The sequence below is a fragment of the Psammomys obesus genome, unplaced genomic scaffold (assembly GCF_907164565.1).
Source record: "Psammomys obesus unplaced genomic scaffold, mPsaObe1.curated_primary_1811, whole genome shotgun sequence".
NCBI lineage: Eukaryota > Metazoa > Chordata > Mammalia > Rodentia > Muridae > Psammomys > Psammomys obesus.
The window spans coordinates 13,858,655-13,884,268 of NW_026596039.1; the positions used below are offsets into that span (position 1 = coordinate 13,858,655).

At 38.9% G+C, this 25,614-nt stretch overlaps 1 protein-coding gene across 3 annotated transcripts in view; it reads right to left on the bottom strand.

Annotated features, from left to right (window-relative positions):
• The window catches only part of Zc3h12c (zinc finger CCCH-type containing 12C), a 52,092-nt gene extending 26,573 nt beyond the window's left edge, over positions 1 to 25,519 (bottom strand). The window contains exons 1-2 of one of the 3 annotated variants that reach the window (XM_055622438.1): positions 25,446 to 25,519; positions 2,619 to 3,370 (exon numbers count right to left, since the gene is read on the bottom strand). In XM_055622438.1, the coding sequence (XP_055478413.1) occupies positions 2,619 to 3,370; positions 25,446 to 25,469 (776 nt within the window). In that variant the 5' untranslated portion in view covers positions 25,470 to 25,519. Of the gene's footprint in view, positions 1 to 2,618; positions 3,371 to 8,230; positions 8,290 to 25,003; positions 25,085 to 25,445 lie in introns of those variants that run through there. The other 2 variants (XM_055622436.1, XM_055622437.1) reach the window with 2 other exon arrangements.
• Positions 25,520 to 25,614: the final 95 nt, after the last annotated feature.

A 25,614-nucleotide genomic window follows, 5' to 3' on the forward strand; every position in this document is an offset into this window, starting at 1 on the left:
TTCCTCCTTCCCTGTCCTTTTCTGTTAACCTTCTAGTGCAGCGGTTCTCAACCTTCCCAATGCTGCAACCCTTCAGTACAGGTCCTCATGCTGTGGTGACTCTAGCCATAAAATTATTTTATTACTACTTCATAACTATAATTTTGCTACTGTTATAAATAGTACAGTAAATATCTGATATGTGACCACTGTGAAAAGGTCATTTGAATCCTGAAGGGGTTGCAACCCACAGATTGAGAACCAGTGTTCTAGCATAATAGTCCAGATCAATCTCTTAACGTTTAGCAGTTGGGCTTCTGGTGTCAATACTGTATGGCATTCTTGAAGACAATTTCCTGGCTGTAAAGTCCTGTGACTCTTTTTTTTTTTAAGCACTACAAAGGATAGACCCTCTTCTCTGAAAGCCTTCCTCTTCTTCTTGTTTGATGACTTTGTTTTGGTCTCGTTTTTCCAGCACTATGATTATTTATTTCTGACACTAGCATTTTTACACTACCAGCCCTGGGCTACCTCTTCTTTCTTCGCAATGACCTCTAGCTATCAATACTTTTAATGATGATTCTCAACAGTGACTGCCCAGCAAGATAATGGTGACAATAATTATAGGGTTGGGCTTTCCTTCACTTGATTGGCCATCAGGCTCTTTACGTGGCGGATACTAGAAAACACATTTTTTAAAGAACCTGGTAATTCTAGCAATGTAGCTGCGACAACAGGTGCTTCCCTAAGGGTCTACAATTGTCCTTACTACTTTCTTTAGGGCAATTTCATAGCTTTTGGAACTATATATTATCACCACATTAATAATTTAGTACTTGTGGGTTATTATAAGAAAAACTATCATTCTGCCATCAAATTTGGAAAAGATTAAACAGCAGAGGGGTTCTTACTGAAAGACTTCTCAAAGTCCCGTGCTGCTTCACACCTCTATGGTACTTGTCATGGTTCTCTTCACCCACTAGCATATGTTGTTTTGCATTAAAATGATCTCCTACTTGCTACACATCACTGACAAGATGGTGTAAAATATTCTATTTAAAACCCTTTAATTATCTTTGCATTGCAAAGCATTTAAGGCCTTGTTGCAGTGTTGGGGATTAACTCATGGAATTACACATCCTCGGCAAGTGGACTCCCACTGAATCACATTCTCAACCCTGTTTAAGCCTTGTAAGAGAGGGCTAGAACCTTTGCCACATTTCCTCTTCTACTATCCAATGCAGGGTGAATACACTGACATAGTTGGTTTTGAATAATGTTTAGCCACTGTAAGCATTTTAGATCCTGTAAGTTCAATTTGCTGATAAATGAAAAAAGATCCCTCCATCTGAAAGGGCTAACCAGAAGGGTACAAGCTGGTCCTCTTCATACATTATGTGGTCTAAGGAAAATAGTTTTGTTTTTGTTTTTGTTTTTGTTTTTAAGATTTCAGTATAGATCATTGTTAAATAAAGTTCTTATAAATGAATGTCTAAGCTATGCCTTGAACTTCAGTTGGCTATCGATCTGTGACATCCTAAAATTACTACCAACTACGGTAGTCAATGACCAGATGTGCTACTAAGCACTTACATACAGCAATTCCAAATTGAGATGCACTGTATCACATTTGAAAAGCTCATTATCACAAGAATAATAAGAAATGTCTTAGTAACTTTAAAAAACTAATTATATGTGGGAATGTTGTTTTGCATGTTAGTGTAAATACTAAGACAGGTAAAATAACATGTAGTTTGCATTGTAATGCCACTTAAAACACTGCTAGAAAATAAACATTTTCAACAATTGTTCTTGGCTAAGCATCTTCAAGAAATCCTTTTGGTACACAACAGATGATGCTTTAAGCTCTTGAAGATCTTATGTATTTTTATCCTCATAAATACTCAACACTGTGGGCAGTTCACCTGAGTGACTGAATTTGGACTAACTTTCAACCCCGGGGCATCAAATTCACTCGAATACAATGCTTTCATTTCCAAGCAGGGTGCAGGGACACACGACAGTAATCCCAGCACTTGGGGAGGCAGAGGCAGGCAGATCACTGTGAATTTGAGGCCAGACTGGTCTACAAAGCAAGTTCAGTATAGCCAAGGCTACACACACACACACACACACACACACACACACACACACACACACACACGGGGGTTATTTCACTTTCTTTTCCTCAGATCCTAAAATATTATGTTTGAATAACAGTTCTCGAGTGGAGCATAGAGCTGAAAAGCATGCCTATGATTTGTTCTCAAACCAATAAATGACTTTTATCTTCTAGGAGAACTGGGTTTTCCTAAGTTATTTTCACATAAAAATAGACTATTTGGTTAAGATTCCAGAATTGATGGATGCCATCATACTTGAGTTTTTTTAAAACCCATGATCACAAGGCTTATAACATGCATAAGCCATTCTGATTTAGTCAGAGGAATTTAAAAAACGAGACAGATATGAAAAATGTGTCTATTCAAGGATAGAAAACAAATGTTTTCTAAAAGCTAATGTTGAAATGTTTAGCAATATTAATTTTAATCACTATGAATAGAAAAACAGCCATAAAACTAGATATAATTTTTAACGATTTAGCAATATTTTCAATAAAGATTAAAAAAAAAACTTACCTCATTGCCACATTGCTGCCATCAATCACTACTGGTCTCAGATTTTCACCATCATCTGTTACAATCTCTTGCATTGGAGACTCAGACCTCTGAGCTTCCAGGGATGATGTTTCCCGCATTACACTGCTAACAGTACTAACTGTTTGATCAGCCTCACTTTTATTTCCAAGTTTGACAAGTTCTCCCAATATATCATTGATTAAAGCATCAGTACCAAGTTTGTTTAGCACAAGCTGGACCTGTTCTTCAGAATAACCTAACTTAAGGGCAAACTCCAGCTTTGTTTGGTATTCTCGAACCACATCAGGAGGTTTCTTTACTTCCTTGGATGTAGTCTGGGACTCTTCTGGTTTAAAGTCTTGCAAAATGTCACTGTGTTTGAGCGGGTGAGGGTCTAAGCAGGGAGACCGACATAGCTGCCTGTGGGTCTTGGGGAATACGCACGGCTCTACTGAGAGGCGACACAGTTGTTCTGACTCATGCTCAGAATTTGTGCTTTCTTCCGAGTCACCAGAGCTCACGTTCTCTTCAGACACCTCTTTCGCTTCCTTCCCCACACTGACTGCAGCCATTGTTGGTTTCTCTCCCATAGGCCAAGGCACAGCTGCACTTATCTGTAGGTCAGAGCCCTCCATGTATAGGTGGCCAAGGTCATGCTCCAGGTGGTCCTTCAAGCCCATGAAGCTATTCCGTGCACTTGACTCCACTTTGCTGCTTTTCCTGTATTCTTGAATGCAAAGCACCCCGTACTCCTAGAAAAAAAATGTAAAATATTTAACATATCATATTTACTGTTTGAATCTTACCTTAGTGAACATGTCAGAACTGCCAGACCACTGAATGCCTAGTTGGTATTTTGTCTGCAGCCTCTCCTCATTCATAGCAAACTTGCCAAGGCTCCTTCACATGAATCCCTCCAAGGCAACAAAGTAAACACAAAATCAAACTTGGGTTTTTACAAAGGTTTGTTCTCTTTCTCTCTCTTTCTGTGTCTGTGTAGATGTGCAACAAATAATAAGAGTTCATGAATTTGAAAAGGAAAAGGACACAAAGAGTTGGATGGAGGAGGAGGGGAGAAGAAATGATAGAAATACAGTACTCATGTAAAAATCTCAAAAAATAAGTTAATTTAGGTATTGAAATGAAGGGGTACATATTCTACAATGGTCAATAAGGAATTGATTAATGACAAAGCTAATTACATCCTTTGCCCAACCATGCTGCTTGCTGTATACCTAAGATATAGGCAACTAGGACACTGAGACACGAAGATGGTGTGTTTGAGATTAGCTTGGGCTACACAGTGAGTTCCAATCCACCCTGTCTCAAGAAGAAAAAAAAGCTAATTACCTTCTATTTTGAGAGAAATAGAATTTTTCATTAATAATTATAACTTTGTAAATACTGAACATTGTAACAAAACATACTTTTAGATATTGTAATACTTTAAATGGCAGACAAGGTAGTCCATTTCATTAAAGAAAAAAGGTTTTGCTTATATATATTTATCAAGAGCAGTTAAATTAAATATTTTACATACAATCTGAGGCAAACAGGTACATTGTTGTATCAATTTCTTGGTTTTTATGATAGAATTTTTATATTGCATCAGGCTATTCAATGTCTATTGGCATATCACCCTGAACATGCCTGATGTTGTCTGATCTCAGATTAACAACATACCTGCATTTCATTAAAAACTCATCTTTTCTTCATTTTCCCTGCAGGAATATTTTTACTGTTTAAAATGTCTTTTGTAGTTAAACTATTTTTCCTGAAGACCTAGGGAAATTGATTTCTCTCCTAGGGATAGTTAAGAGAAGTACATTACTATATTTTCTCTTTCTACTTCATGGTGAGGACTAAACCAATAGCAGACATTTATTGACTATGGCAATAATTCTGGTGTTCTACCATTAATCAGCAAGTCAGGGATAGCTAACCCTAAGGCTGTCAGAGAACACCTATTTAAATATCTAATAAAGAAAATTGGAAAAATAGTCTCTTTTAAACTGAAGCTCTTCAACAATATATATATATATATATGAAGAAAGCTATTATATAAATATTAAAAGGAAATTCTGATTTTCTGAGAAATTTGCAGGTATACCCAATAAACCCACTACAGAATCAAATACTTCTACAGTATAATGAATTTTATTAACAATGATAAATACAACATGCAATCTTTAAAAATACAAAATTTCAACATTTTCTTGGGGTTGAAGTTCTACCCATCTCTATAGGAGTTTCTTCAGGGTTTGTTCTTTGAGAGTGACTTGAATACCACTGTTCTACTAATACAGCACTCACTAAAGAAACACCGAGTTTCCTAGCTCCTGGATACCCCACTGATAAAGAGCATCTGCTTCATTATGAAGCTGTGTCCATTTCAACTTCTTCTATTAATATGGATATGCACGGCCCAATTACTTAGAATTAAGGGACTTTGAAAGTAAATCTGTACACCCTGTGATTTATTAACTACAGTAATGTACTAACACCCATAATGCAAGTAACAAATCACAACAGCATCCTAATAATGGGATACAGTTAAAAAAAAAATCTACACACTGGCCTTAGTAGAGCTCCCACCAAAAGTATCTTAAACAAGAAAAATCTATTGGAAGCTGGGCTGCCTGGCAACCAGAAGATGGTTGCTAAGCTGCACTCCTTTAACATGCCATCATGAATGCTAGCACAGTGAAAGAATAATTTGGTATGAACAAAAGCCCATAAAAGAGACTGGGACTTAAGTGCGTCTGGTTTACCCTCAGAGAACAATGCAGCTGCCAAACCAATCTGGAAGCTCCGACATCATTGTTCTGTAAACCCCACAATCTGTTCTGACTGCAGGAAGTGCATTTAATGGGAAATATTTTTGATCTCCCCTGAAAAGTTTGGGTTTTGCATTAGTGCTATTGTGAGATAATTCACGATAATGACTTGCTGACCAAATTGCTGAGTTGAACTACAGAATATTATTTTAATATTGAGCAGTTTTATATTTTTGAGCTATATCAGACATGATGAATACCTACAGAAAAAAGTATTAGAACGAAAATTTCTGATTGCAGGATATGTAGATTTTGTTAATTTTCACATTTCAAAGTGAAAAACACAGATACTGTAAAGTGTTGAAACAAGAAGTCTGATCACTCTAAAACTGAATTTCAATCAATTCTTCTATTTCTCCTTCAGTCTAGTATTTGAAAAGTACCAGTGGTAGTACCCAAATTTGGTTTTCTATGTACTTTACCACATGGCTATAATGAAAAAATGGGGCAAAATGGATGTTTTGTTGTTTTTATAATATTAAACCACTTAGTAGTTATTTATAGTAATGTAATTAGCAAACACTAATACTTTCAACTTGAAGCAATCATGTCATTTGTATATAATATTTAAATAACACTTTACAATATTTTTCAATAATATCCAATAATGTTTTTCAATGTTAACAATAAATGCAAGCATTGTCTAGATTTTAAATTAACATTTAAAGTCACTTGATTTGTAGTGACTGAGATAGTAAAGATTTGGATTTTAAAACTTCAATCTGTAGAATGTTTCTCATCAAGTCCAAGCTGGTAAAAAGTTGCCATGACTTAATATGGCATTTAAAAACAATCTTGAATCTGACACTATCCTAAAGTTATTCAGTAAAAATTTAAATGTTAGCCTAAAGATTTAAAAGGAGATACCAACAGTAGCATCAGAAAAGACAAAGCTTGCAAGGAGTTACAAAGCTTTGCAGAATCAGGAGCACCACGCTGTTTACATCTGTTTAGCATTTTAGCGATGGCTACTAGGTTTTCAAAAGAAAAGGCTTCACGGAATGTGTTACTCTACGCAATGCAACAATATCTTTTGCTCAGTTCCTAAACCATGAACGGTTTAGGCTTTTTAAGTTTCGCATTTTCAGTGAAACCCAAGCTTATGTAAGTACTCATGAAACTCAAATAAATATCAACTAGTGGGATACTTTTCCTCCCTTCATGCAAAAGCAGAATCAAAGCATCCCATACAAAGTAGACCACTTGTACTCCCAGAGTCACTGGAAGACTCCGAGAAGAACCTGCAAAGTTTGTGTCATGAAGTCATTTTACATGATGGCTTGCACATTGCACACGTCTATAGTAAACACACTATATTCTTGCACTCAAAAGGCCCTGGGCAAAAGCAGAATAATCAAAAAGACATCTCCAGTCTTAGAGATCCATGGATTACCTCTAGATAGTATATCAGAAACTCACTCTTTTTCTTGACAAAGACTATCTAAAAATTAAATAATAGTATTTGTTGAAAAAGATGGAATTATGGTAATTTTATAGATGATAAAAGAGTAACTTATTCATTCAATTATCAAAAAATAACTGCAGTAGCTAAACACAGGCTTGGGAAATGAAGGTACTGACCTGAAGATTAGTGCATATATTGGAATTCCTCTATTTAGTGAAAAGATTTTTTTGAAAGTTCTCAATAGACAACTTGAATAGCAACTCTCCTCGAACCAGGTAAAGCTTATTTTTAAGCATTCTAAAAAGCATAATATTACACCATAAACTTGTTACATCAAATTATTTGTTTGTAAAGTTACAATGCCATGAAAGTAGGTTCTGGTTGCTATCCAAATGGTTCTACTATGAGAACAATGAAAATAAAATAATGAATATGTAATAAATACCTACTGCTATGGTCTTTGCGTATTTAATTACCATTGTATTTGAGCAAGCACTGTTGTCTGCATCCCTCTGGCTAACAAAGGAGGGATGTCCCTTTGAACAGATTGGTTAATGTTCTGAGGCAACAGATGTCTACTGGAACTGCAGGAGACCAGCAACTGGTGGCCTGCCTATCTTCTGAAAACTTTCAATAGACTTATGCATATGTCCACACAATAGGGCATGTGGTAGAAATGAAAACCTCTCTTTAACCCTTTATGTTCTTTCTTTCCCTCCCAACTGACAGATGAAAGTCTTTGTCTACTTCTCACTTCCCCATTACAGAACTCTTGAAAGTAACTGAAATGGCATCTTCAACCTAATATCTGAAAATAATGCAAGGGGAAAAGAAGGGGTGAGGAAATCAATTTTACATGAATACTGAAATTGTTGACAAGGCAATTGAATGCTTAATCATCATCTTTAAAACCAGCTGTTGGAAACATCTATCAGTATCAATCCATCTCTGCAAACTAGACTCTTCACATACTAGAAAAATCTACTGAATCTGACCATCATTTCACAGGAACTAGATATGGCAGTAATGTCTTCAGAAACATAAGCATTTGACAAGATAAAATCTAAATTTGTTGTTTAGCATGATATTAGAACTTTTTAATAACTGTCTTAAACTCCAAATGATTGTGAGTAATGCCCATGGCTTACAAGCATTCACTAAGCTACAAGTAATTATTTATAAAATACCCAAACATAGAAACATAAAACTCTGATGCACAGATATATTCTCACAGAAAGAAGCAGGTTCTCTTATTATACTGGCACTAACATTTTTCTTTCCGTGTGGTTTTTCCCATTCTTCAAAGCTGAAATTATAGCCCTTACAGAACAGTTTAACTTCCAAAAGCACTAAGTAGCACAGATACTTACGTTAGCAGGAAAATACAAAGACATTGGTTTCTGTGGCAGCTTCAGCAGTAACAACACAATTTTAGCTGCAGACTTCCAGGCAGGCAAGAAGAACAATGAGTGGTTGAACAGATGGAATGGCAATGTCTTTGCTTAACCTATTACCGACTGGAACAACAGCCAATCACAGGCCAGAAAGCTCACAATTAGTTAGTCAGGCAGACGCAAGACAGCCTCAGCACCCTGCGTCAGGTTCGTAGGTTTCTAAGATAATCAAGTTGATGTCATTCTGGGTCTGCTCCGGGCAGCATGTGTGTTAAACGAGGGGTGTGCAGCAACAATAGGCCTTAGAAAGCTGACCAGTAAGGCAGCTGCTCTATGAACGCAGTCATTAGGGAACAGGCTGCCAACAAGAAACACCTGGCGTGGGCAGGCTTCAGCCTTTCCTCCTTGTTTTTAATGCGCCGAAACAAAGAAACCAATTATGTTTCAAAGTAGTAAAAGTTGCATGTTTCCAAAAAGTTGAGGCTATATACTCGTCTATTAGTGTTTCATTTTTCTTTGAGAGAAAGAAAATGAGGTGTGTCAAAGTAGCAATTAACTATTGCATCAATCTCCTTTACTAAATGAGTTACTGGTGAAATGAGGCAGAAGATTAGAGTTAATCTGTTTCTCTGGCTACAGTGGAGAATCTTTAAAATATTTGTTAGGTGGGTAGTGGTGGTGCTCACCTTTAATCCCAGCACTCAGGGAGGCAGAGGCAGGTGAATCTCTGAGTTTAAGGCCAGCCTGGTCTATTGGGTGAGTTCCAGAACAGCCAGGGCTACATAGAGAAACCCTGTCTTCAAAACAAAACAACAAGAAAAAAATATGTGTTAATGTGTTACAAGATAATAAAACTTATGAGTTTACAAACAGAATTACTTTTTAAAAGTAAATTCTCTAGAAATGTAGTATAATAAAATATAAATTAAGTCTACTTGTGAAAATGTAACATACAGTATACACTGAAAGAAAACTAACTTCAACCTAAAATCATTGGATCAGACCAGCTGAGCTATGTTAAATAGTGATGTAAAACTTTCTTATTAAAGATACTGGTTAGCCATATATCTTAAGTAAAAACCTTTCATAACACACTTGCTAAAAATGTATTTCTTAAAATTTGAAAGTTGTAATACTCAAATATGTTAGTACTAAAAAGAAATCCTGGATAATTTTGAAGGACATGGAAAGTATAGTAAATAAGTACCCTGGGTTTACTTCTATGTTCCACATGACAGTGTTTCTAATCCTATGGACTACTAGCTTCTAGGTGCTGCATCAGCTGTATCTCGAGTGAGCTAGCATTATGACATTACCTTACTGAAGCCGCTCTACAGACTTATGTGGTGTAGACTACCGTTTGTGTACCACAGAAGCAGCACGTACACGTGTGTGTGCTGCACACACGCAAGTCACAGACTCTCTTTTCATTGAAGTGCAGACAAAGTTCCAGATGGGCCAAGGACTACTAATTTATGCAGCGTTTAAAAAATAATGATATTAGACTCAAAAGATACAAAACTAAAGTATCCCAGACCATGTAAGTCAGCTTCTCTTTTCAGATAAAGAGCTGCTATAAATAGCAGTAATTCACAGCAGGACCATTTGTGAGAACTTAGGAAAAGGAAGTTATGGTTTGGGACTTCTGCCCTTGTCCTTTTCACATTCACTTAAACACAAATCAGATTTTTCTCTATTTACAAAATGAAAAATCTATTTCATACACTTAATATTTTCAGCTATCTCATGAAAAACATTCACCATGCTCACTAAACATCTGAAATTTGTTTCCAGAAGCAAAAGAAATAGTATGATATTGTAGGTCATCATGTCTATGGATTTTTCCCTCAACAGAACTTAATCTTTTCCTGAAGTTTTGTATGTGTTTATGTATGTATGTATGTATGTATGTATGTATGTATGTATGTATGTATGACAGAGAGACAGAGACACAGAGAGAGAGAGAGAGACAGACAGAGGGGAGAGGAGAGGAGAGAGAGAGGGAGGGAGGGAGAGGAAGAGAGAGCTAGTGTGAAGGTCAGAGGATAATGTTCTTGAGTTGGCTCTCTCCTTCTGCTATGGGTCCCAGTAATCAAACTCAGGCTGTCAAGCTTGGCAAGCTCCTTTACCTACTAAGTCAGTGACAATATTTCTGAACAAAACACAACTGCTAGATTCTGGATGTCCTATTAATTTCTGAAGTGAGAGCTATTATTTTTCTGCCAAGCACTGTAGTGATATAGCAGAAACAGTTAAGCCTCTAGTCTGATTTCATTAGCCCACTGAAAATCAAGATAAAATGTCTTTATCATCAAAGGTTATTGTAAATTACTATGTAAAATACATAGAATGCAAAGCCTCACTTTGAGTGAGTATATGTGTATCACAGAAATGAGAAAAATTACAATTTATCTTTGCTTCCTTCCATTTCCAGAGCTCTTTTAAAAGGTGAAAATGGTATCACTCTGAAGGCAGTAAGGCTTCTGAGCTGATAAAAATGATGGACACAGCATAAATCCATGCAAAGTAATTACAGCTACAACCAAAAACCCAAGTAGCAAAGAAAGGCCCTGACTAGAAGACATAGTGAGAACAGTAAGTAAGTATTTATATTATGGCCTTTTTCTTTTGTTTGTAAAAGGAAACTACCTAGTATGAATGGACAGTCACTTTCCCCTTGTCTTCTCCTTTTCTGATCACTTGCTACCATAGTTACCACTTTAAAGCTTTAATGCTAGAGGAGGAGGAATCACAAAGAAGGAAAACTACCCCACAGCACAGCAGGAAGCCTGATCTACAGCACTGGATTAAGCTTTTTTGCAAACCAGCAAATAAAGACAGTGATCTGAAAAAGCTAATCAGATCCTGCTGTGATATTTAGACCCTCGGTTTCTAGTACTGGATGATGTTAAGCACATTAAAACATCAGTAGGTGAAAAGGGCCCAGTCGGGCATTTTTAGTCACATAGGCCTGCCTAGCCCACTTCCCACTGCAGGACAAATACAATGGTACCTGTCTGGTTAATTCCAAGAAATGACTGAGTATGTTATATGACAAAAACAAAACAGAATGACCAAAGGAAAAGGAGCCAGCATAACTTTTTGTATCCCTATAATTTGTCAATGCAAACGGTGGATCTAACATTTGAAAATCAGGCTTTGTACATGTTCTGAGGCAGGAGAGTGAAACAAATGTGCTTTGACGTTGTGTTTGGAAGCAAGTCTCTTGGCCAGAGGTGACTCAAATTGACTTTCTGTTATAATTCCCTTAACCTTTCTCTTTAGTACATGAGCACTCTTGACCCCTACAAAGCAGTATCGTGGAAGATTATTATACCAAAATTACCCAACTGTGACTCTAAAGGTTACGGGATAAGGTTTTGGCCAAAATTTGTTATTTCTCAGGGTTTAAATAAATGAACTCCAGCCAAAAATTAACATAATAATGCTGTGCTACCACAGAATGGGTACTAACAGCCACATCTCGGTTTCCTAATAGAAGGAATGAGATCTTCTATACAGAAAGCTATTTCTGAGTGTTATTTGAAACCCTGAACCACGACACTGAGAATACTGACTATGTGAACTAAATACAAATTACTACATAGTATCAGTTAAAAGAAAGTCACCAGATCAACTGTGTCAAGACCTGATAAATATTACTTTTTATATGCTGATTATAAAATGTTATGTAGAAATTTATATTCTCCTAAGTTCTTTTGCCCAGTAAAAGCCAGAAGAAAAGGCATACCATGAAACTTCAAGACTAGTTTATGTTTGGATCTAGCCCTGAATATAATCCATCCAAGAATATAATAAAATATATCTTTGTATTTAACATCAACTGTGATCAGAACGTTCCATTAAGGTAAATCATCAAATAGAAATGATTTTGCATTAAACAAAGCTCATAATCTAAACATATTCATATTGGCTGGCCAGTAATATACTAAGAGGTCAGATGTTGTGGCACTGGCCCACAGTCCCAGCAATCAGGAGGTATGAGTCAGAGAATCCCAAACTGGAAGCCAGTTTACCTACAAGTACCCCATCTCACACAGCAAATTAAGCAAACAGTATGGAAACAGGGCCCCTGGAACACAGTGCAGATTTCAAATCCCACTTCCAGGTTCCTGCCTGGTTTGAGTTCCTACCTTAACTTCCTTCAACGAACTGTGGTTTGGGTTATATAAACCAAACTCTTTTCTCCCCAAGTTGCTTTGGTCACACTGTTTCATCACACTGATAGTAACCCTGACTAAGACAAAGCTCAAAGAAAGAACTCAACATTTAAACCTTTTGGAAGGCCAAAGAAAAGAAGAGAACTCAAAGTGTTTGACTTGTCAGGTTTCTAGAATGCTTTCATCTGATGATTCTGAGCTGGCTATTCAAATTCCTGAGACAGTCTTACAAGTCCAGCGTGGGGTCATGTCCTCATCCTTTCAGCCAATTAGTATGGCCAAAAGTACGTGGGGCTGTGCCTGGCTGTCCCTCAGAACGATATGGAGTGGCTGAGAGTCACCTGGTGAGGCGTTAGTAATAACATTAAATCAGAAGGATGACCCGCACCGCAGGGTAATTAAATCAGAAGGATGACCTGCACCGCATGCACCAAAAGGTCAGCCTGGAAAAGAGTGCTTGCCCATCTGAGCTGTGCTGTGGCTCTCACCTGATTAAAGGCCGCATCAGTGCGTTAAGAGTTCTTTCTAGAAACTGTTTCTTCTCTGTTCATTTCTCAGCTGTTCCATTCATTTAAGTTCTAGTTAATCAAATCCTGGTTATTTTTCTCTTCTCAACTTTGTCCTCCTCGTGGACATGAATAACCTCCAGACAGGCAGGCAAAGCATACCCTCCTCTCAGGCTTAGAAGACTTATCTCTTATCTCCTTAGTTACCCCTAGGTGTCTTCCTGACAAAGTCATTTCCAATGACACTATTCTCAAGCTAAACAGATAAACAGCTTCAATTCACAAGCTGCTAATTGTCTTTGTTTTCAAGACTGTCTATGACTTGGGCTTCCTTTGGCCCTATAATCTTATTTCTTGTTTCAATAATAGGAAAGAGACAGCAAAAACAAAGGTAAAGATGTTAAAAGATCTGCCTAAAATGTTCTCTTTACTTATCCTGATCACATCTGTCATTCTAAGTTAACTCCAAGGCTCACTTTTCCATAAGATCTTAGACTAATGTTTAAGGATCCACAACTCCTCTGAACGTCTATAACATGAAGAGTCTATGCTGTACTTATTTATGAACCAGATAAGCTTCTTGAGAGCAGAATTACTTTCTCTTCAGTTAACTCCTTTGTACAAATGATTTAGCATGCAGCAGTGTGCTTACACCTAAAGATCCCTCAGTAAAAAAGCAATCATAAAAAAAATATAGGTCCTTGCTAATACGAATACAAAAGTGCTACCCTGTTAAGAGTTTGTTTCTATGTGACAGAGTGAGTATGTCAAAGTAGAGTTTCTGGATGCTGAGACTCAAAACCAAACTTTGGGCAGAGTGCAGGGAATCTTATGAAAGAAGGGGGAATTAGTAAGACATGGAGGGGACAGGAACTCCACAAGGAGAGCAACAGAACCAAAAAATCTGGGCCCAGGGGTCTTTTCTGAGACTGATACTCCAACCACGGACCATGCATGGAGATAACCTAGAACCCCTGCACAGATGTAGCCCATGGCAGCTCAGTATCCAAGTGGGTTCTCTAGTAAGGGGAACAGGGACTTTCTCTGACATGAATTCAGTGGCTGGCTTTTTGTTCACTTTCCCCTGAGGGGAGAACAGCATTTCTAGGCCACTGAGGAGGACAATGCAGCAAGTCCTGATGAAACCTGATAAGCCAGGGTCACATGGAAGGGGAGGAGGACCTTCCCTATCAATGGACTTGGAGAGGGGCATGGGAGGAGATGAGGGAGGGAGGGTGGGATTGGGAGGAGATGAGAGAGGGGCTACAGCTGGGATACAAAATTAATAAACTGTAATTAATATAAAAATTAACAATAAAGAAGTAGAGTTTCTGGAGCTGCTAACACTCAAGGAAGACCACGACTCCCAGTCCTGCATACTTCTCTGGATACAGTTATGCAGCCTCCAATGGGGTAACAATGCTGCCTCTGTCTTTTTCCTGCAGTGCATCTTACCTGATTGGTGAGTCTAAAAGGAGGTCTTGTAAAGGCAAAGCCCACCTTCCTAAGCTACATGCATGTCTGTTACTCTTTTGTGTTAATTAATCCCACTTGGCAAACTAATTAAAACTGCTTGGTGAAATAAGTAGGCTACAAAGATGAATAAATAGGCTACAAAGAACAATCATAACTATATCATAATTAAAGGAGGTCCCATCATTAGATCAGTCTTATAGATCTATTGATGTCTGTTTATAGCACTCATACAATCTAAAATCCACCAGGGTCTTAGAACGTGTCTTCCACAGACAATGGGAGAAAATGGTTCAGCATTCTCTAATTGTCTGTGGGAACTTTATATGACAAAGTGACAATGACTCACAAGATGGCACTGTAATTTCTCTCCTTCTTAAAAATTCCTTTAGCCCTGTAATTTTTAATACCAGCTTTACTCTAAACTGAATATGCCTAGGTGTCTTGCACTAGGATACTGCAGCATCAAAGTGTATCCTCTTCTCTTACAACAGAGTGTGTATGAAAGGGCGGGCAGGGGAGGTGACAAGGAACTAAACTATGGCTAGAGAAACCATAGTGTTAAAGGGCAGAGCTTCTCAAGACTTAACACTGCATTTGAAACAAACAAGGATCTTGAAGATTCTGATTTAGGAAGTCCACATTTTAACATACTCATAGAGGCCCTGGGTCCCCAGGGTGTAGGTCAAAGAAAGAATTTGGCCTTTTTGCTGAGATAGGAAACTATTGGAGGATTTTGATGGAGGGGGAATAGGCCAACTCCATATGTTATCTTATAAACTTGGGCTTTTTTACTCCATGTTCCGTTGACCTTTCTCCATTTCTGACCTGGATCATAAATGAACAACTGTGGGTTATAATTGGCTGGGTGCACTCTAAGCACAAGTTCTTTGCTGGTCTACTTTCCCTAGTTTCCACATTCATCGCCTGGCCATGGGTTTATGCATGCTTCCAGACACGTGCTGGCTGTTTTCAGCCAGATGCTGTAGAGAGTTCGCCTGGGGTCCCACAGCGGCGCTTCTGTAAGGGGCCCTGCTGAGTCACTGACTGCTGGGGTGCTGTGCAGTGTCACTGAAGACACTGGCTTCGCTCTCGCTTTCTCTTTCCGCAGAGTCTTTTACAGAGCCAAGTATTTCTCAAGAAACTTGTCTTAAAATAACTTGCTCTTTTGTTTACTGTTAATACTGAGGTATAAGGGAGTATTTCTTTCCCTATGTTTTCTAATTAGATGTTGTTGATGTCTTAGAAAACACTTGTTGTCCTTTAGTATCTCCTCAGTCTCTTGGCTGTTCCAGATATATGTGACAACGTAAAAGAATCAGAATGCCTCTTCCCAACCAACTTTCCTATCTGCACTGTAACTGTTAATCAGTCATACTGCAACATTAAAGAAAAATGTGTGTGCACACCCCTGAGAGCGTGTGCACATTCGTGAGTGTGTGCTAACCTTCATGTATTGTAAGAGAAATGACTGGGTTTTTAATGCTACATATGATATGAAGACACGATCATGAATAGGCACACATTTGGTGGAAGATTGTCTTTACTAACGATTCACTCAGAGAGAACATGTGTGTGTTTTGCTATCTACTTATGTACTGATCCTACCTAAGGTCTTGGGCAAATTAGTCTCTCCATGCCTGGGTATCCCCAGTTATGGAAAATAAAGGCATATAATATGGTTATTCTGAAAATTAATGATCAAACTCTCAGAATAGTGTTACATGCATAGTAACCACTCAACATTATATTTTCCTATCATATGTGCACCATTCTAGGCACAGCGTTGCAAAAATCAGTTACAGAAATATATTCTCTCCTTTACCAAAGGTTTAAGAGAAAACCAGGAATGTTGATTACATTAAAATGATCTATTAAACAGATTGCATACTAGAGGCAGAGGTAAGAGTGCCATGAGGTTCAGTACCCTAGACTACATAGTGAGCTCCTACCTCTGCACCAAGCATGATCCTGTATGTTCTTAGCTATTATGAATGGTACTAGGTTACCTAATATATAAACATGAGGGGAGGACTTGCGATTTTCTATAATTTATCCATTTGCTACACATAGGCCCAGTGTTTGTGGACTTAAAAGAGATGCAGTTATTTCATTCAATGGTATCTCTCAGTGGCCAAAGGCATAAAAGTGGATGGAACCACTTGTTCCTATTTAGGTGCCTGTATTTCTAGAGATGATTCACAGGTTTTGTCTCTGAATATTTACTGTAACTTTAGGATATGGTTAACTGCAGGATGGAATCTAATGAGACAAGGATGATGAGCAAGGTGAGAAGAAATTATAAATTTACAATTTATAGATGTAAGAAACAGTATCATATCATACTTTGCCTCAAACTGACCTGGTACCTAGAGAAGTTACTTATCCTCTCTCAGTCCTTCAGCATGATTTCTAGAGCAGAGTTGTTACAAGGACCAGTGGAATTAATACATACAGTAACTTGTAACAGTACCTGCCACACAAGAAAGGCAGAAGCATTTCCTTTAAAACGGTTGTAAGTGAAACTAAATTACAAAAAAGTAGAAAGTTTGGTTTATAGTGTCTATTTTATATTCTCAGTAAAAAAAAAAAGTTGTAAAGGTTCTCTCTATTAATATAGAAGAAAAAGTATCATGGAGGCAAAGATCTCATTGGGTCCCAGTCATCACTTTTTTTTTTTTAAAAACAGCCAAACTGAACAGCTTACACTATTTACTTATAGTCACATAGATATAATTCTAAAGTTTTCTCCTTATTAATACAGAAAAAATAATTCAGGAAAAGCCTATTGTTGCACCTTACTAGCTGTTCTTACCATGTTTACAGAACCTCAAAATCAAATGCCTCAGAGTTCAAATACCCTACTATAGTCCTTTGAGATATCATTTTACATGAACTTATAAAGCAAAAATAATCCAGAATGATGTCTCTCAAGGGTAAAGATATAACATTTAGTTAAGGAAAGCCAAAGATACAGAGTATTGTATTGTAAGAAAAACCAAGATTACATTGCCAGAAAAGACTTCAGCTGATGAGATTAAAAAGTGTTAGTAACTGGTGAAAAAAAAGTATAAAAATTGTTGGCAACCAATGATTTAGAAGAAATATATTGATTTACTGGTGGGCAGGAATAAGGGAGGTAATAAATATTCCTTTAATCCCAGCACTAAGGAGGCAGGTGGATCTCTGTGAGTTTGTGGCCAGTCAGGTCTACATAGCAAATTCCAGGACAGCCAAAGCCCATAGTGAGATCCTGTCAGAGACGGAGAGACTGGCAGAGAGAAGGAATAAAATTACAACTATAAGACAATAAAACAAGTGCCTGAATGGAAACTGGTGTTTCCTTTTACACACCACCACTTGTTTCCGATTAACAATACAGATGGGAGATATTAAGATTTTTCTTTAAAATACATGGCTGTAGACAGACTAAGAGCGGCCATCTTTCCTGCAGTATAATCTCATGAACCCTGTCATTTCTAACCCCACAAGTTACCTAAAGGAATACACTGCTACTTGACACACTTTTCAGTTAGCTTCAGTTCTTCATGGGTCTACCAACTTACTGTTGAAACAGTTAAGCTATAATAATTCCCGAGATATTACTATTGGATAAAATCACGAATTTAAAAACATCCCTAAGGAATCATTTTGATTTGCAAGAAATCAAACAATGACTAAATAGTTTGTTTTATTGATAGTCATTTAGCTGAAATTCAGAACATATATATTATACACAGTAGCTGTTTAACTGAACTTTATTGCGAGTCTGTATGAGTGCTACTTTGATGGAAAGTGAGAAGATGACATGGGCCGCAATGAGCAATGCAAAGAAAATAGGAGTTTAAGCTAGTATCTGATCCGTTCGCTTATCTGCATGCCTGTCATGAGAAAGCGATATGCTAAGTGACAGGACAGGTGAACACAGCTGCTAGAACTCTTTCGAGTTCTCTCTTTCCGTGTGTGTGTGTGTGTGTGTGTGTGTGTGTGTGTGAACAGAACTAGCTTATCTCAGTCTCTTGTGGAAGACATCTGAGTCCATTATGTACACTATTAAAGGGTGTTTATTAAAGAGTGTAAGGTTAGAGTCTGCTAACCCCACTTCTCATTGTTGGGAGTCCTTTAACCCATTGGGTTTGGTAAACAATGGCTAAGGCTATGGGGGAAGCAATGATTTAGCAAATGAGTGTGTCTGTAAGGAACCTGTACACGTAAAGTAACTGAGGATTTTCTTCTAAAGGGATAACAAATGTACTAAGTTGAGTAAGAGGCTATTACGTGTTGTACATACAGTCCGTTATACAGCATTCCAATCACTTCATCAAATGATTCATCAAGAACATTTTCATAGCATGCATTTTTTTTTAACTTGGGTTAACATGTTAACACTCAAAAGCGCTGCAATTTGGAGCATTTCTGATTTTAGATTATGAAATGCTCACATTACCATATTATGTATAATGAGAAGGTATTCATAATAATATCAAAGAACTTCAGTGACTCAGTGTATATCATCAGTCCTTTCCAACAATCATGACCATACCATGATGACAGGTGTTACTATCACTGTTTTACACGCCAGAAAACTGAGACGTAGAAAAATGAAAAAGAAACTGTCCCAAATCCCATGCATTGCATGCAGCAGCTCAGCATGAGCTCAGATTTGGTCTCCTGGACTATAACATGAGCTTCTTAGTGCTGTGTCCACTCGTGTCCAGCAAATCAACAAGATCGTGTGCACACACAACGATGTGCACACAGAAATGGGCGTTTACATGCTGCTAATAGGAAGACTAACTAGTGTGACTTCTCCACAGGTCAGCTGGATGACCACATGTCAGGAAAGGGGTTTAATACGGGCTGGAGAGAGGCTTCAGCAGTTAGATCTGAGTTCAGTTTCCAGCACTCACTTGAGGTGACTCACCCAAGCTAACTCCAGCTTGAAGGCATTTGACATTTTCTTCTGCTCTCTGAAGACACCTGTACACTTGTGAGGAAACACTCACATAAACACACATGATCAAAAAATAACAAAGATGAAAAATTCATAAGTAACACACTTTGGGCACAAATCTCTACAGACAGACATTTGTATCTCAAGTATTATTAGGGGGAAAAAAAAACCTGGCCGAAATCTATGTGTCCAGAAATGTATCTATTTCTTAGGCTTTCCTGTTAGTCACATACAGTTTTTCATAATAGGCCACAGTATCTCTCTCTCTTTTTTTGTGATATCAGCTGTAATGTTTCTTTTTTCATTTCTAATTGTATTTGAGTTTCTTTTAAAAATCAAATTGCAATGTTTGAATATGTTCAATGGCATCTAGGCAGAAAAAAAAATCTCTTAAAGGAACATTTAATGACATGAAAAAATTCTTATGAAGAGCAGGAAACAAAACCATAATGCTTATACATTTTTAAAAGGTGTACTTATAATGATTAAAAGAATTTTAAAATGAAAACAAAACTAACATTTTACGTTATTTTTAGGTAAAAATTATAGATGGTTTTCATTATTATTTTACCCCTTTTCTGTTTTATAAATGTAAAAAATGCCAAAATATTAAACTGCAAATTTAATTTTAAAAGCTAAGTAGTAAAAAGTATTGAAATGGCTTTCAGAAAACATCCCTCTTTATTTGAGACAATCTTCCCTGTGTGTGGCATTGCTAACTAACTTTTCACTCATGACTTTTGTGCTATTCAGGTATTTGTTTTGTCTTACCAGAAACAGGAATAATGTATTTCATCTAAATAGACCATGTACTGTACATTTCCAGGTTTTTATATCTGTACCAGACATCTTAAAAATTATAACTGAAATACCAGAAAGTAACACATACCTAAGATCAACTCAGTCCGGCCAAAGAAAATGACACAAATAGTTAAAGAGGGTCAGTTATAATGAGATGGATTCAATTATATGAACAAACCGTTCAATGTAAGTGTATGAGACAATGAAAATAAATTATGAAGTAAAAGCCAAGATCTGAAACAGACTAAATTACAGAATAGGATAAAATTAAGCCCACATAATTTTGAATAGGAAATGAGTACAGATGACTAAGAACAAAAACTAATTTTAGCATCATCCTAAAAGACATAAAATAATACACTTAAAGGGCTTTTGAAAAACCTAAAAATATAAGCTTACAAGTTTGTAACAGTAAAAGCTTGATTTTACAGAAGTTTTACATCTGGAAACTTTAGTTACTCTCAATACAACTAAAAGCCAGGGATTAAGTAAAAAGGTAAATAAAACCTCCTATCCAATCAAACCAATGATACCGCTAAATGTTTTTCTTACTAATTTAATGCCTTGTGCCTAGCATTTTTCATTCATTTAAACATTGTATTGCGTTTATTTAGTGTGTGCGCGCATGTGTGCCATGCCTGTGCATATGCCATGAAATACTTGGGAGGTCGGAGGACAACCTGTAAGAGCTGGCTTTCCCCCTCCACTCTGCAGGTTCTTGGTTAAGGACACCAGGCTTGGAAGCAAGCCTCTTTGCACACGAACTAGCCCTTACTTTATCCTTTTGGACCAGTAAAAGCCAGGCTTCAAAGTAGATAGTGTCTGATGGGTAGGAACAGAAACAAAACTAGGACTCTTAGGGTGAGGGCCAGCTGATGTGAGAGGCCTCTTCTGTGGCTCCATACAATACAAACCTTCATTTTTCAGTCTCTGCTCTCTGAGTACTCTCTACCAGGTGTGCCCAGCCTCCTGGCACACTGACACACAACATTATTTGAAGCACTTGAAAACTACACAGTAGAATTACCAAAAACAATCCAAACTACACAAACAAAACCCCTCATGTTTGAAGCAGCTCTCCAGTGTTGTGTTGGGCTCCATCCTCAGCCATCCTGAGTCACGTGGTTAGCACCAGGCCCTTGGTCACTGACCTTTTAGGTACAAGGTTAACTTGCTATCATTCAGTTTCACAATGCAGAGCTGATATCACCTGCAAACTAGAGAAAGTGAGTGACAGCATCACTAGGAGGAGCTGCTGACAGCGAAGACGTCACTGATGTGAGTCAACACCATCAACTCAGCCTTCCCACACCTAACTCAAACAGCACTCTGCAGAGCTACTTCAGAGGAAATCTCTGTCATCTGGACCCAAATCCTTAGAGCCTCTAGTTATCCATTTACCTGTGCAGACCTCATGGGAAGTCAGAACAACCTGTGAGAGCTGGTTCTCTCCTTCCAACTTGTTGGTTCTGTCCATCAAATGCAGGCCATCAGGCTCTACCAGCTGAGCCATCTCACTAGGCCAACTGTCAAAGACTTCTGAAGTTAATCTTTAACTAAAGCATGATGAAATCAGCCTTCTTACTCTTTGCTAATAGGTTTACATATCAATACAACTTAGGGTAAAAAAAAAAATATTCTTTTCCATCACTATGTTTAGAAATACATTTTATTTTGTTTTGTTTTTCAAGACAGGGTTTCTCTCTGTAGTCTTGGCTGTCCTGTACTCACTTTGTAGACCAGGCAGGGCTCAAACTCAAAGATCCGCCTGCCTCTGCCTCCCTGAGTGCTGGGATTACGGGTGTGTGCTACAGTACTTGGCTTAGAAATACATTCTTAAACTACAGACACAAAACAAGTTTTTACTGAGACAGTCAATAAAAACATTGTGATATTGATATTAGGAAACACAAATGTCTGAAAGCAGGAGGATGATTTCATAAAACATTATTAGAAAGAAACTATTTGAAATATTGTTAATACCACAAGTGAATCCTTGATGCACACTGTTATAGGAACCAGAAGGAGGGACCCACCTCTTTAAACAATATAACTCCAGGTATATGAGAAAGCGTTCTCCTTCTTAAAAACAAACTCCAAGGAGGATGGTGCTGTCGTACTGTTCACATTGGCAGATCTAAGATGAAGTTACAGCAACTTCAGCACTGCCACAACAGGGATGGAGCATGGCTAAGTTTGAAACCCTCATCCTATCACTGTCAACTGGGAAGGAATGTTGCGTGCCTATGAGGCTTCTTAGGACTTAAAAAACGTGAGCTTCTTTGGAGTATTTGCTACACTGAAGGTCACAGTCCAGGCTCTCAACGGTTGAAGGCTAACCCTGGAATCTTCCTTCAAAAAAAGTCCACTTCTCACTCATGCATTATTGTTCTTCCTCATACAAACAATGCTCTATGACTACACTAGACTGGTAGTTTACCCCCCCTACGACTGCCCTAGACACCGGCCAACCCACTCTGTGTTCCCTCCAGAGCTCTAGGACTTGACTCTCACTTAATCTACTTGATCTACGTAAACCTTGAAGCCCTACACAGAATGTGACTTTTTTTTTTTCACTTCTTCACTCACAGTATGTAAGGATTTCAATTGAGCCTTATGTTCTGTTAGTAAGAAGTCCTCCAGAGGTTAGGACCCTTACTCTACACCTAAATAACTACTTAACAATAAAACAGAAGTATATACCAACTTCATATGAACAATAACTGCACAGATCAATGTATAATTTTATAGTCTAACATTAAAAATATTTTTAAATAATTCAACTCAATAATTCAACATCTTGTTTCTTTGAAACTTCAAATCCAAATGAAAGAACTTGGCTAAGCTTAGATAAAAAGCAAATCACCAAGTGGATACTGACAGTAACACTTTCAGATATACAGTAGTTAAATGCAAGAACCATGGAACCCTGCTAGAACAACAAGATAATTCAATTTTGGACTAGAAAAAATACAAAATTACATTTTCTATTAACCACTCAAGGTCCAGTTCTGCACTTGTAACCCATTAAAACATCTCCAGAGAAGCCCAAAATATAAAACAAGATATTTTTATTGTGATCATTTATTTTAAAAAAATAGCAGAAGGAAGTGACTAATAAAAGCTCCCCTCAGCACATGAGCATTCCAGGTTTCTATTTTCCACCACACCAAAATAGTTCCATTAGACTTTCATTATTAAATAGAAAAAAACACTGATCTCTTTGTGTCATCCAACTTGGGTTATAGGATACAAATCAGTGTTAGAAAAGCTAGCATGCAGAAGGTCAGGAATTCAAGCCCAAGTATCAAGGACAAAATAAGAAAATGCTCATTTATGTTGTTTATAATGTTTGTTTTGTTGTTTGTTTGGAAACAAAGATACATACTTATAGCCCTGGCTAGCTTAGAACTTGCTATTGTAGGTCAGGCTGGCCTAGAACTTGGAGATCTGCCTGCTTCTACCTCCCAACTGCTGGGATTAAAGGCAAGTTTACTCTACTTAATGGTCAGATACTAGAAGTTGCTGTAACTTACTTTAAAAAGTAAAAGCAATTCTTAAAAAAAAAACATTCCAATATTTTATATCATGAATTCAGCTTCAACAAAACAGATCATTTTGGTGTTGTTATGGTGCCTTCAAGTAGACATTTGCAATGCTGAACTGCAAGAACAGAAAGGAATGTATGAAGGACACCTGATCTGGGGCTTGGACCAACCTTTTCAGAGATCAGAGAATACCAAAGGTAAGAAACTGTAAGCAGCTGGGCACGATGGAGCATGCCTTTAAGCCAAGTAAGTGCCTGGGAGGCAGAGGCAGGTGGGTCTCTGTGAGGCCTGCCTGGTCTACAAGGAGAGTCCAGGGTAGCCGGGGGATTACACAGAAAAACCGAAAAAAAAATAAATAAAAGGGAAAAAACTGTAAGCACAATTAATTAATTATACATGTAAGATCCTAAATAACCTCAAGTCATACCCTTCTGCCCTCGGCAACCTCGGCTAGCCTCGAACTTAGGATCCTTCAGTTGAGTGCTGGGATCCCAGGCATGTGTCTCACTGCTTCTAGCTGTGGTCTTTTTTAATGGATCTTGGAAAGTCCAAAAAAAAAAAAAAAAAGAAAAAAAGAAAGAAAAGAAACAGAAAACAAACAAACAAAACACAAAAACGTGTTTGAGGCCTGCCTCCTGTTTTCTGCTCATAATGGAAATGGAGATGAAAATCTCAATACGGAAATGAGTGAAGAACTGCACAACTTTCTCAGATTTCTAAATATATAACGCTTAGGCCCAATTATCTCCTCATCTATTCTAAGGCGGTTTAAAAAAAAAAATTCTGAATCAATAAGCGCCTGATGGAGCTGGAGATACTCCAAGACAGTCCTGCAACCAATAGGAGAACTTTCCCTAAATGTGGATTACGGCTTCATCTCTCTATCACAAAACTGAGAACACAAACCCGCAGTGTTAACGGATACCCAAAGCAGCAGGAAACCCAGTTAGAGTAATCAGTGCTTGGAAGCAACCGCTGTCTGTAAGGACTTTAAGGGACAATAAAAGATAAAACAGTTTAGGGAAGAAAGCGAGATTCATGTCTCCAAGTTTAAGTAACACCCTGTCGCAGGGAGTTGTTATTATTTTTTAAGAAAAACAAACAATCGCACGAAAAAACAAAAAGGAGTAAGAACCACCCGGCTGAAATGGGCGCGGGCTTTGGGCAGGAGGCTGAGGAAGGGGACCCAGGGCGAGGGTTTCCCAGGACCGCCCGAGGACCGGTGGAAGGAGGGCCGAGGAGGGCGAATGGCGGGGGCAGGACGGAGATGCCGGGCGACGCCTCACCCCACGGGCGCGAGCGGGTCCGGGCGGCAGGATCACGGCCGTGGGTCCGTTTCCCTCGGCGGCGCCCGGGCCCGCCTCCATGTTCGCCGGCCCCGGCCCTCGGGCGGGCGGGAGCTACTGGACGGGCGTTCTAGGCCGCCGGGCCCGGCCTCCCCGCGCCGAGTTCCCCGCGGGGCGGGGGCCGGCGCCGCCCGCGGGCAGGATGCGCTCGGCGTTCCCGCTCGGCGCTCCCGGGGGGCGGGCGCCGGGGCCACTCGACCTCGGGGGTCGGAGCCGCCTGGGCCTGGAGTTCCCTGCTCCCGGGCGGGTCCTGCGCTCGGCGCCCGGCGCTCGGGCGCGGCCTCCCGGCCCGGCGGGCCTCCCCGCGCTCTCGCCCGGGAGCACGCCCAGGGAAGGCGAGCGCGGCCGGCCGCCCCGGCCCTGCCGCCGCCGCGCCACCCACCTGCAGTGTCTTCTCCGCAGCCATCACGGCATGCTCTGGCGGCCGGGCCGGCCCCGGGTCCCCTCCTCCGGGCGGCCGCCTCTCGCCTCAGCGCCGGGCCGCCGCGGCCGCCGCTAGGGCTCGGGCCGAGCGCGACGCTCCCCCATGCCGCCGGCCCGCCCGGCCGCCG